The 13,362-nt window shown below is 43.0% G+C and overlaps 1 protein-coding gene across 1 annotated transcript in view; it reads right to left on the reverse strand.

The window, feature by feature from the left end:
* LOC106579847 (bone morphogenetic protein 1) overlaps nucleotides 1-13,362 on the reverse strand; it is a 55,832-nt gene that overhangs the window by 40,505 nt on the left and 1,965 nt on the right. The window contains exons 2-6 of the mRNA XM_014160135.3: nucleotides 4,140-4,253; nucleotides 2,953-3,096; nucleotides 2,524-2,641; nucleotides 662-840; nucleotides 333-438 (exon numbers count right to left, since the gene is read on the reverse strand). Coding sequence (XP_014015610.1) covers nucleotides 333-438; nucleotides 662-840; nucleotides 2,524-2,641; nucleotides 2,953-3,096; nucleotides 4,140-4,253 — 661 coding nt within the window. The remainder of the gene's footprint in view (nucleotides 1-332; nucleotides 439-661; nucleotides 841-2,523; nucleotides 2,642-2,952; nucleotides 3,097-4,139; nucleotides 4,254-13,362) is intronic.

The following is a 13,362-nucleotide window of genomic DNA, read 5'->3' on the forward strand; positions in this document are numbered from 1 at the left end:
ATATTCGGTTCTTCTGAAATACAGTTTCTTTAGACCTGCTTAAAATAAATAATGATGGTGTATAATAAATGGATTTATTAGACTTAAAAAAATTGGATGTTCCAAAGGTGAGCATTTGCATGACAATAACCGGCTTACAAAATGTCCTGACCGCCACAGCCCCAACTATGAAGAGATCAAACTTCCAGCAGTAACATAGAACAGATATGGAGAGAAACATTAAGAGAGCAAAAGTTACATAGTCTGGGAATCTGCTCTCTGACCTAGATTGCAACTGGTTTCTATGATGTCTGTTCTGCTGTGTATGAAGTGGACCTTAGCCCAGTTCCTACCTTGAGAATGTATTCCTGGCATAGTGCATGATGCTGTCAAAGTCATACACTTCTCCCATAGAGTCCACCTCCCCTGGCTCCATCTTCAAGAAGTTATACTCCTGTCCTGTGAATAGAAGCAAGAAAACAGAAGCTGAAACCTACCCCTACCTCAAATACTGTACCAGCAAACTGAATGGCAAAAGTGAGTGGCTATCACCTAGAAAGGGAAAACTATGTTCATCACAGAATCATGTGATGGTCTCATCATCGAGCCATAAAATAAGCTGATCTCATATGACATCTCTCCATGTTAGATGAGTGGGCTGTTCCATCCACAGTTGTCTTACCTGGCTGGATGTTGTCCCTGATGATGCTGACATGTTCGTCTCTGTCGGGCCGGGTGTGCTCGTGCCAGAAACCAATCACATGGCCAAGCTCATGAACCACTATTCCAAACTTGTCACAGTTCTTTCCAATGGAGATGGCCTGTGGACCGCCACCCCTGCGGCCCACATAGGAACAGCACCTGCAGGTTCCAACACACAGAACACAGATCAGGGACAGGTCAACAGGCAAGGTAACAAGCTAGTGCCCAAGACTGTGGTAACTGGCTACATAGAAGACACAAAGATGACAGTGTTAGCGCAAGAGGGGCCATCTTGCTTACCATGGTACTATCTAAGTGCTACATTTATGTCTACAGATCAATCATGTAACAAGAACTTTGTGAACTTCGTGTTACACCGGATATATAGAGCTTTACTTCCACAAACATGCAAGTGTAAACCAGAGGCAGTGAACAAATAACGAATAAGTCAAGGGAAGGAATCCCTGTTCGTAGAGAGACGCAGGGTCTGACTGCAACAGTTTGTGGTTCAACTGGCATCTCTTATTTTTGTACTTTTTACCACTTTCTCTCCCAATTTTGTGATATCGAATTGGTTGTTACAGTCTTGTCTCATCGATGCAACTCCCGTGTGGACTCTGGAGAGTCAAAGGTTGAGAGCCGCGCATCCTCCGAAACACGACCCCGCCAAGCCGCACTGCTTTTTGACACACTGCTCGCTTAACACGGAAGCCAGCCACACCAACATGTCGGAGAAAACACTGTACAGCTGGCAACCGCGGTCAGCATGCATGCGCCCGGCCTGCCACAAGGAGTCGCTAGAGCGCGATGGGACAAGGACATCTCAGCCGGCCAAACCCTCCTCTAGCCGGACGACGCTGGGCCAATTGTGTGCCGCCTCATGGGTCTCCCGGTCGCAGCCGGCTGTGACACAGCCCGGGATCGAATACAGTGGTGATATTCATTGATGCGTGCTTCACTGTAGATGGAGGGTTACAGTGTGTGACCGTAAAGGCTGGCTGCAGACTGCAGGGCTCTTTCTCTCCCTCCCTGACATGAAAGGCTCAGTGTGGGAGCCCGGTCCATGGGCACACACCGCGCCCCTGTGGGCCAACCAGCCTCTCTCTAATTACTATGAACCCAGCCAGGCTCTCCTGAGATGGGTCTTGAACTTTGCACAGGACAGATGGGGCCTGCTGAATATGCAGCAGGCCAGCCCAGAGCTCAGGCATTCCCACTGCTAACCGCAGCCGCCTGCGTGGATAATGTCATCCCTGTTACTCTGGAGGCCAGTTACCAGGAAAAAAATGGCTATCAACAGCTGGGTGGAAAAAGGGCAGTTTATGTTCCATATCCGCACTTTAATATGCTCTTCTTGGTAACTGATGTACTGTGTGTGCACAGAGTCAGAATGTAACACCATCAACGCTGCTACAGTTTTTGTGTAAACTCATTTGAACTTAAAAACATGCATAGCTGGGAAAAGGACCAACTATATCACACGGAATAAAAGCTGGCAGGTTATGATAAAGCTTATGATAAAGCTGAGGAGGTCTCCCTTGGATGCCATTCAAAAAAAACACATGTGCTCAGTGAAAGATGAATCAGGACTATGAGGCACAGCAAGTATTTCTCGGGCCTGAATGGCCGTCTTTCCCAGGACTTGCAAGGGGCTGCAATTACCACAATTCATGCAGACAGAGGGGATGAGCAAGCACTAAAGGCCGATGGAGGAGAGGTAAGGAAAAGTACTTAAGCGATAAATCATTATGGCTGTGTGGATAAAGGAGTGTCACGTGTGAGCAGGCTGACCAGTTAGACTTCCTTCCTGAGGGATGCGAGCCTAGACCTCCATGGACTCACCCACATGGCCGGTAGGTGAACACAATGTAGCTCTCCTCTGTTGTCCTCTCCATAAAGGTCACACAGGTGTGCTTCTCCCAGTGACGCATGGCCTGGCGGAATATCGCCCGCTGGCTGCCTGAATGTGACGGGAAGAAGGGAGATCAGTGAGGCTGACGAACATAAGACACACGTAAAAAGGAGGATAAAATACTGTACCAATGCTGACAGCTTGCTCGTAGTTCTAGATCCACTGCCAAATTGATCCCAAGTAAAGTTAATCAAATGTTTTATGTACAATAGCTGCAAAGACATTCATTTTAATGTAGGTACTGTGAATGCAAGTATGCTGAACAGACACCAGCTGCCACCTTTTAGTAGGGAACTATATTATAGGGCTCATATGAGAACCATAGGGAAAGTAAACATCAGTGATGATGTGGGACTTACCACTGAAGTTCCCACTGATGACATAGGGAATGACACCTTCTGGCCACACCCTCTCAGGCCTGGAGGTTGCTGCCCTTTTCCTGCGGTGTGATCCTTGCCGGTTTGGCACCGCTATGTTTCGACTGGTCTCATTGGCAGAAGACCCTGTCATTCACAAAACCCAGCCAAAGATGAAGTTTATACAATATAATCATAATCAAAAAGTTAAACTACGGTGAGAACATGGTAAAAACCAACCACCTTTTTGTGGAATCTAGAATGGGCCGTAACAGATATTATTGAGTGAGAAAGTGACCTGTTATGTGAATTGACAGTTCAGTTCACACAGACCATAAAATACAGACCATGAGAAACTTAAACATTTGAGACTACCACTTTTCAGCTGTTCCTAAATGGTAAAGAGATAATAACGACAATGAAGAGTGCTTTATAACTCCTGTTGAGCATTTTCTAAAGAGCCTTCATAAACACTTTGAGAGTGCTGGTGATAAACATGCTGTTAGTTTATAACAGGTGTCATGGCCAACCAAGTGTTGGAGCCGAGCCATCACGTGGTGCTGAGTGGTTCATGCATAGTGCACATCTTCCTGGCAGATGCACTGATGCACAGAGTTGCAAAGCCTCCTTTTATAATTGGCCTTGAGGTGGGAAAATGTGGGAACTATTTAACTGTATTAAAGCTTTTTTCTTGGAATTGTTAGTATTGTGTCATTAAATGACAATTCCACCCCAAAACTATCATTTGGTATTTGTTTCATTAGTCCATTGTTAATTTAGTACCAAAATGTTTTTCATGTCAGCAATCAAGTTGTCAAGATATGTAACTTTCAAAATACAGAATAATGCAAAATGCAGCATCATATGATACAAAATGCTTCATACGGGCCGAATTTTGAAGGTTTTGGTACATATCTTGACAACTTGATTGCTGACAAGCAAAACCTTTTGAGACTATATCAACAATGGACTAATGAAACAAATACTAAATGTTTTTAGGTGGAGTTTTCCTTTAAGGAGACATTTTAGTCAGCACTATATAATAGCACATGCATAATAAATGGAGTCAGACTTTTAGAACTGGTGACAGGCACGTTTATAAGAAAATGCAAGCTTTAGACTCAGGCCTAGTGCCATAGGCTTATAGTCTCAATGACCATGACTGGGTCAGCCTCACAGCTCTTGCTCACCTGTGGTTGTCTGATTGAAGGTCTGGACGGTCCGCTGGACCATGTTTATAACCCGGTCCACCTTAAACATGCGCATGTCCTCCTCATCCAGAGCAATGTCTCCCCAAAAGGCAGCTGAAACAGACACCGAGAGAGAAAGCATATCAGACATATTTAAGGTGTTTTCACAATATTGGACATCATTTTGCACCGTCCATTAGCCTCAAGGGTTTCCTGCTCTGCAGTCAGACAAACCACGTGGATCACATAGACAGCCATTCAAACCAAGGGTGAAAAAGCTAGACATTGATACACACGCACACAACCAAACACAATCCCGCCCCTCTCTTTAGCCCTCTCTCCCTCGCTCTCAAACAGACACACAGAGTTGTGAAACAGCAGTTATGTGAATGTTTGAATAACAGGAGAGGAGTGCGGTCTGAATCTCAGAGCTCTATAAGCTCCAAGCTAAATAAATCATATTATCATGGGATGGAACATATCTGTATGACATTCAATGGAGGACATATGAAATCAATTAATAAGAGCGACATTCAAAAGCTTTTAGAGCAGCATACCCCAGATGTGCTGGGTCAATCCAGTTGCCACTAAGAGAACTGAGGGAAAATGTCATGTCCTGATATTCTTCTACTGTTAATTAGTCCTCAAGCAGACCTAATACTGCGAGTTGCTGCCTCGATACTGTATATGGGGCACCTTGAACAAGTAATAGGTTTTTAAATGAGGCCAAGGAGAAGGAAAAATAACCAAAATGTCACCCTTTATGAGGAATATGCTTTATGGGATTCTTTTCTAAAATGCCCTATTTCTGTAGCAGTTAGGGTAGGAGTCCTCTCCACAGAGACACGCCGCTCTGTTTTACAAGCTTTCAACACCAGCACGTTTGCTGGATTTACAGCCTGTTCTTTGTGAAGGAGTGGAGTGAAGGGGTGGAGGAAGGGAGGGAAGGAAGGCGGAAGAGAAAAGGGGTGGCAGGGTAATCCATGTCTGAACAGGAAGATGAGAGCAGGAGGAAGGGGAGGAGGTGGGCATAAAGCCTCACTGCCCACCTCATAACCCTGTGGGGAAGAGAATGTGAGGAGGGCATAAAGCCTCACTGCCCACCTCATAACCCTGTGGGGAGGAGAATGTGAGGAGGGCATAAAGCCTCACTGCCCACCTCATAACCCTGTGGGGAGGAGAATGTGAGGAGGAGGGAGAAAGATTATCCTTTGCAAACATGTTTTCACTGTGTGTGAGGGTTCTACTCCTTGGGGATAGGAGGCAGAGTAGCAAGAGATAGATCAAGTCAGACCTAATGGAGTTATCTGCTGTGGCTGGAGTGAATATGGTACTGACTACTGCGTGTTCACAATTTGAGCGTGAAAGTAGGTTACCCCAAGAATTACCCAGAGTTGTTGAAAATCAAGTGCAATAGTGAAAGATGGACAACTAGGAACTGACAAACTGTGGTCTAGGAATCAAAGTGAAAGCATATGTTCAGCGTGTATAGTTGTTTTTAGAACACTACAAAAGCATCTAAGACAAAGCTCTTTTATAACTGAGCTATCATTGACCCAGCCCTTGATAACAGTCAGATAGTGGTGTGTGATTATCTCAAAGAGAAAGGAAGACAAAGAAAACAATAGAGGAAAAAAATGTTGGCTTGTATCCCTTATCCACCAGAGGAGAATTATTGAAACAGTATGTAGCTGGCTGAGATGCAGCCAGTCTCCCACAAGCAACAGAGAGGGTCAGAGAGGGCATGTTGTAGAGCGGTGGGGCTAGGCAGGATTACAGGCTAATGACAGCAATAAGAAAATATGTAGATCTCTGCCTGCAAGATAGGGCACGCTCAGAGCTCTGCGGGCAGGTTTGAAATACCAGAAGTCAAAGGGATCCTCAAATTTGCACTCAGAAAAACACTAAAACTGCTGTGTGTGACCAAATCCCCGAAACACTAAACAGACTATTCCTAATCAGCACTAATACAGAAACTCTGTGCCAAGAGTATATCTGATCATCGCTAGCTACCAGCTGTCCATACAGTATGCAATGGATACAAACTGTCTTACTTCTTACATTTGATTCCTAGAACTGACTGACAGCATTAAAAGGATGAGAGAACAGACAAGCACTTGGACAAAACCAACATAAATTTGGGGCTGATGTCACAGAGAGGACAGTGAGCACTAAGAGGGGTATGTCCAAAATAATTTGCAAAGTACTCTTTCCTTTAACACAGTGGAAGATGAAAATGCAGCTGCAATTTGAAGAGTTACCCTGCTTTACCTAATTCTTAATGCTATAGTAATACTGCACTCAGTTATTAGCAGTGATTTACTGGCCTAATGCTAGAACTAACCACACAACAAGGTGCAGGATTGTACCCCTACCCCTACCCCCACCCCACTGCCCTACACAGAGAGCTAATGTATTCTTCGTCCATGGCGGACACCCACTCATCCACAAAACATTCTGGGGACAAGCTCTTAATCCAGCCTATAATTGTTCCCTGACAACAGTGAAGATTGAAATGAGCAAATGCACAGCCCCTGCGGCATTAGGTCTCATTTCCCCAGGCTTCCCAGTCGTCCTGGAGAAGCTGCAGGTTTAAGGAAAGTCTCGCAGGGATTGAAAATTAATCCCATTGTCTCCTGGCTTGAATTATCCACGGACACAGACTGAATCTCTGGAATCTTCAATATGGGGCACCGGGCAGAGGACAGGATGGCAGCCATTGCACTGGCCAGTTGTTTTTTAAACTGAGAAACCCCACTGTATGTGCACCCCTGTCAAAACAGACTAAGCAGAGAAAGACTAGTAGTGTAGATTCAAACCCAGAGAGAGAGAGAGAGAGAGAGAGAGAGAGAGAGAGAGAGAGAAAGAGAGAGAGAGAGAGTGGCAGATGGGAGCAGATCATTATTGAGCATAGCACTGCTGCCACTCTCTCTTTCCAGCAACATTCATTAACTAAATGACAACAGCTGCAGGCATGGTATTAATATCAACAGGAATTTAAAAGATGAACAATTAGATAATTTCCGCTCTGATAGATAGTTTCATTCCAGTTGTTAGATGATATGGTTTTCAGTGTCCTAACATAAACATCTATGATAGGAAAACACACAACAGGCATTTTCATCAACGCGACACGCTCGGTGGCTGGGACAAAGATGGTTTTCATGTGGACATACTGTGAAGATAAAAACGGCCTTTGATGAAACATTTGATTGATTGCACTTTGTGTGTTACACTTTGACCCTCCGCTGCAACCTGGACTCAGGGGTAGACTTAACATAGTAAATGCTAATCTGTCTCCCTCCATTTAGTATGATATATGTTACAATTTGTATGGTATGTATTCATTTGTGGATGTCCATCATCCATTTTGTATATGTTACGTATTATAATTCACATGATATGTTACGAATTTGCAATATGTATGATATGTTACGAATTCCAATTTGTTGTGGCTAACGTTAGCTAGGCTAACGGTTAGGGTAAAGGTTAGGGTTAAGAGTTAGGTTAAAGGGTTAAGGTTAGGGTTAGCTAACATGCCAAGGAGTATGTAATTGCAAAGTTGCTAACTAGCTAAAATGCAAAAGTTGTCCGTGATGATATTCGAACACACAACTTTTGGGTTGCTAGACGTTCATGTTATACGTTGACCCATCCCACCCCGACCAACCACCCTCCTTTTGTTTTTGATTTAAAGCTGCAATATGCAACTTACATAGAAGTATGAGTTATAGATCTACCAGCCTCCCTGTGGCTCAGTTGGTAAAGCATGGTGTTTGCAACGCCAGGGTTGTGGGTTTGATTCCCACGGGGGGCCAGTACGGGGGGAAAAAAAAAAAATGAATTGAAATGTATGCATTCACTACTGTAAGTCGCTCTGGATAAGAGCGTCTGCTAAATGACTAAAATGTAAATGTAGATTCTCATTGAAAGCAAGTGTAAGAAGCAGTAAATCTGTTCTGTGTGCCAATTCTATGCTTCCCGTTCTTAAGTTTCATTTTAGCTTCTTTTACTTTCGATTTTTAACACCAGCATTAAAAAGCTGAAAATACAATATTTTTTGTAATTGAAAATATATTTCACAGTGGTTTAGATCACTGTGATTCTCTGTTTTGTCACAAACTGAAATTAGGCAAAGTATTAGAATCTTAGCAAACAGGAAATGGCAGAGCGATTTCTGCATAGTGCACCGTTAAGTAAACTTCTGTCTTATGTAACCATACTACATTTAACATGTCACACTAATTTCAGTGTCTCGGATTTAAGTTGACTATGTTATGTCTAGTCAATGTAAGCAGGCTGCCCCCTCCCCCATAGCTGGAAGGAATGTCTCTTTAGATAATCTTAACCATCATAATCCCTTTAATCTCAGACCACCCCCATCAATCTGTGTCCTGTAAGATTACGCAGAAGATCTCTATTAAATTAAACACCACTTGATTCAGGGAATTCCCAGGACATGGCCTCCTTAGTGGCAGACACACACCATGACTGACTGACACTCTTTACCGGCGATTGTCCCTGTGTGACTGCCAGGGCACCACATCTGCTACATCATCTAAAAATTAACACCACTGTCACACAAAGGAAAGTTTGATCAGCAGGACCACAGTGCTGGCAACGTGAGGCTAAGACCTAAAGACATCTGTAGGACTCAGTTTCCCTGAAGAAAACATTTATTTTCCCATCGAAGACCCTGAGATGAGGGGTGGAAGAAAAGAAAAAAACTGCTGACGTGCGCTTGAAATGCATTACAATGACATGGCGACGCCTTTCACAGTGAATGTGTTCTTTAACAAACTTTGCATTTGAATTCCAATGGAAGCCAATACTGTATTGAGTTAAGATGATTACCATCTGATGTCAGTACAAGTATCACTTTTCAGGTTTCATTATGTGCCTGCAAACCCTACCTGACTCCACACATACTGGCTAAAGTGAGACAACAGGGAGATACAGCAACAGGAGGTACAACGAGTATACTGTATCTTTAAAATGCCTGAGAGAAAAAAACAAAGAAAGCATCCAAGCATCATGAATAGCGAGGCAACAGCATCTTACAATCTATGAAAAGCTTATAACTCCAGTAAGAGCTGGTTGGTGGAATTATGGGTGGGAGTATTGTAAATATTATGCCCCTTTCCTGTAAAAACAACTCCAGCTGTTAATCTTAAACAAATGCTTATCTTGACATTTCCTCACACTGCAATTTCAGCCCAAGGCAGGAGAACAAACTCAACTTGTATACTCATTTCAAAGATAACTAAGGTGTAATTAGGAGAGAAGTTCCGGAGAAGCCTCAAGCTAAAGCCCCAGATTCAAGGGGGATAATACTCCAATAAAAGCCTAGAAGTCTCATCAGGCACCACTGCAGAGATCAGGCCAGAGTTACTGCCACCCCACTGAGTCCTATTACTGACACCATGAAGACAGCTTCAGCTGGAGAGCCACACGTCCAGAACCTGTCTCAATTTATGCATTTCATACTCCATCAGGCCCATTAGCTAGATCTAATTTCCCATATTTATCCATGTCTAAAATGTAAGCTTAATGTTGACTGACAGTGTTCTCCAATAACTTCCAAACTGTTTATCCATAGCATTTTCAATAATCATTATAGAGTTCCATGATCATGTAACCATTGCAACACATTACATCTGTTATCACTAATCTGCCACATCTTGGCAATGCATTGCTAGTCAAGAGCGCTAGCTACATAAGGTACAGATCTGAGATTAGAGAAGAGTTGCTTAAGATATGACTTGAATTCATTAGTCAAGCTGAGATATGCTTAAAGATGCATTGAGTCACAAATAGACTTCAAACCCTATTAAAATATCCCATGAATAAAAAATAATGTTCAAAATCAAATGAGAGACTTCTAACAAACTACAGGTTGGGGAAACAATACTATATCCAGATGAACAGTAATGAAGCTCAAATGAATAGTCCAACTGAATGACAAATGGGACTGAATTGTAAAGAAGTCCCCCTTTTGCTTGTTTAGCATCTCATTATTGTTGCTTAATTGGGCGTGCTTTGAGTCATTTAAATGAGCACTCCCACGGCATTTGTTATTTCTTAGCGCTGACAAATTGTCCCACTCCCCACAAATGCACTCACATTATGGCACCCTAATCACCTGAAAACTACAGCAGCAAACCTGTTGATGTAAACTACATTGTGTGTGGGCTGGTTTGTATACATTTCATCTTCCATACATGGCTGCTTACCCTTTAGATAACTATTTGCCTTGTAATGATAATGGGTCAGAGCTTTCTAGGGGCAGGTCCCAATATGAACTAAATAATGAAATAGAGATGTAAAGTTTAGAAGTAAATCAACAAACCATATAACAGCCATTATCAAGCCATACTATGAGTAAAACATTTCTACAACAATACTGACATTCCTACTGCTTTTTTGCTGACTAATAGAATCACCCCTCAAAGATGCGCCCCCAATGACAAACATCTGGTTCTTACTGTCAATCGCACTAGTAACTACATCTGTTTGAGAATAACCATTCACACTTCACTATCTGTTTGAGAATTACTATACACGCTAGGATCACATTTTGCATTGTGAGTTATATAAAGTTATATAATTTGAACCCAGACATGTGAGCTCTCCATGTCTGGCAAGAGAACAGGGCCTCAAGCTGCAAGCAACAAGCTCCCTCTGGGTCATACTCTCAACAACTGAGGACACCTGAAATAAATCAGGGAATTATCGAACTAAACTTGTCAGATGATAAAAGGCATCAGACGGCTGCCTGCCTTCGAACCATCCCTCATCACCCCATAATCCTGTGTTTATTATCAAGTCAGAGACTAGCTCATAGCCAAATGCACAAGTAAAGGCGGGAATGATTAAAGGCTTGGGTTATATGCACACATGCAATTCTCAGGGCCAGTAAACAGCCCCGGTATAAGCTGCCAAGACCCTGTGAATGGGCTGCACTCACCTTACGCTGGTGTGGCCAGTCTGCCCAGCCTGCCCTCCACCTTCCAGCAGCTCTGCCTTGGCATGGTGTGAATGACCTACAGTCTGTGGGAACTGCCAGAGCCAGTCAGAGGGGAGAGGAGAGGGGCTGGGGGAGACGGAAAACCACTTGCATAAGCGAGGGCAGGGGGTTGCTTGAGGCTGGTATCCTCCTCTCCCTCCCTATAGGCTACACAGCAGATGTCTCTTGGTAATGCTTAGAGTAGAGGAGCTCAAACACAGGGCAAGCCCGCAGACTGATGTCAGAATACAAATTAGGATACGATTTAAAATTCAGGAGACAACCCTTGCAAGACGCTCCTTGGTAGATTAAGTCATCTACCCCATTATAATCCATAATCAAATGTCAACTCAGTTTCTGCTCTGTTGAAGATCTATCATTATTTAAATAGAGAAGACATTGAGCGTGACTTGCTCTCATCCATGTTTTATATTGAAAGTGAGTGGATCTAATCTCAATGGGTTCTTACAGTCTTAAATGAGTTTCTGGGATGCTACCAAGGTTGGAGGTTTTCCATCATTTAACTATCAGCTTTAAATGGCTTTTCCCCATATAAATTCTATATGAATGTTAGCAATTATATTTTGCTCAAGTGAACCTAAAGTTAAATGATTTGTTTAATTTATCGTTTAATCTTGTCAGCTGGAAAGCACACTGTCCATTGTATTGATCTAAAGCTAACCTTGACCAGCAGACAGCCATCAAATTGACTCAATGCAATGGTGTCCTTAAGGGGAAATAAGAGTAGATATCTATACAGGCACGAGGCCAAGTGAGTGAAGGAACACAACAGCAGTTTTGATTGCTGACAGTGGTTGTCACCTTTTGCGCGCTAGCATTGTGAACAAGTAAACTAGTGAGTGAGAGAGTGAGTCAGAGAGCGAGTCATTGAGTGAAGACGTTTGAGTGAGATGAAATAGGGCTGAATCACACGTGCAGCATATCTTTGGGAAAAAGAGTACAAAAGTTGGATCCGGGTCAACATCAGCCATCCCTTGGATTATTTAACAAATGTAGAGCATGCTGAAGGAGCAGGTGGAAAGAGCTGGGAGAGCTGGGATTGAGGAGGGGAGAGGGGGCTCTGAGAGGCTGGACGTGGGTGGGAGTTATTCTTGCAACGGTCTCGCCACCACCTGTCCTAAACAATGCCCAGGGGTAACATTGAACATAATAACACTCTGTTCATAATGATGATGGGAATGGTATATCATCATTACTAAAATAAGTAATTATTTCTTCACATTTGATTGCTACAGCTCGTGATTTAGAGTCCCTGCCTAAATATACTACAGAGCTTGCTTGTTTTGGTCATTTGCTCTCTCTAGACAAATGAAAGACATCATGTTAGGTCAACGGGATAAGCGGCAAGCTACAAATGGACACCATGGACCTTGATCCATAGCAAACACTGCAAATTACATCTTTGTTCATTTTTGCATCCTCAATTCCAGCCTATACATATAATCCATATTTGAAGACATCATTTTTTACATTTAGGAATACGACTTTGGAGCACTTGTACTGATCGATTGACCCTGCTTCTGGGGGGCTCCTTACCTGAAGTCACGTGTAGGGCTTTCAATAAATTCCCTGGCTTTTTAGAAATCCTGGTTGGAAGATTCTGGATTTCCTGCTTATTCCCTTCTGACTCCGGGTTACCTCCAACCGGGATTTTGGGAAAACCAGGGAATTTATTGAAAGTTGCCTGAATTTTGCAACCCTAGTCATGTGTCAGTTATCCTACTATTTACAAGTGAAATATAACAATTTGTCCTGACCACTGAGATGACAGATACTGATGATTTACATAAGGGTTGCTCCTCTAAACAGATCTATGTAGAGAGTTGAGAGTAGAGGAGAGGAAGCAACCTCTTGAACCCCCCCCCCCAAAAAAAAAAACACATCACTCCTTACTATGTACAAGAGGAGTATAAACAAGCTACATGAAATATGAGCAGTGTTTGTGTGATGCATTCTGTACTGCAACACGCCACTTGAATTATAGTCTGCCACTTGAATTATAATCTGCCTCTGCAGCAATTTCGAGTGGCTTGTATATGGTCTTCTATGGAATGCTCAACTCAGCTTCTTCTCATTACAAAAATAGGACAAATAATCCAGGCCACTGGACTGAGGAGAGAGGAAGAGGAGGTGACGGAGGACTGAATTGACAAGGACCTGAATAAGAGTAAGACTTTACACATGGTCAATTCCACT

The sequence above is a fragment of the Salmo salar genome, chromosome 20 (genome assembly GCF_965601325.2).
Source record: "Salmo salar chromosome 20, fSalSal1, whole genome shotgun sequence".
NCBI lineage: Eukaryota > Metazoa > Chordata > Actinopteri > Salmoniformes > Salmonidae > Salmo > Salmo salar.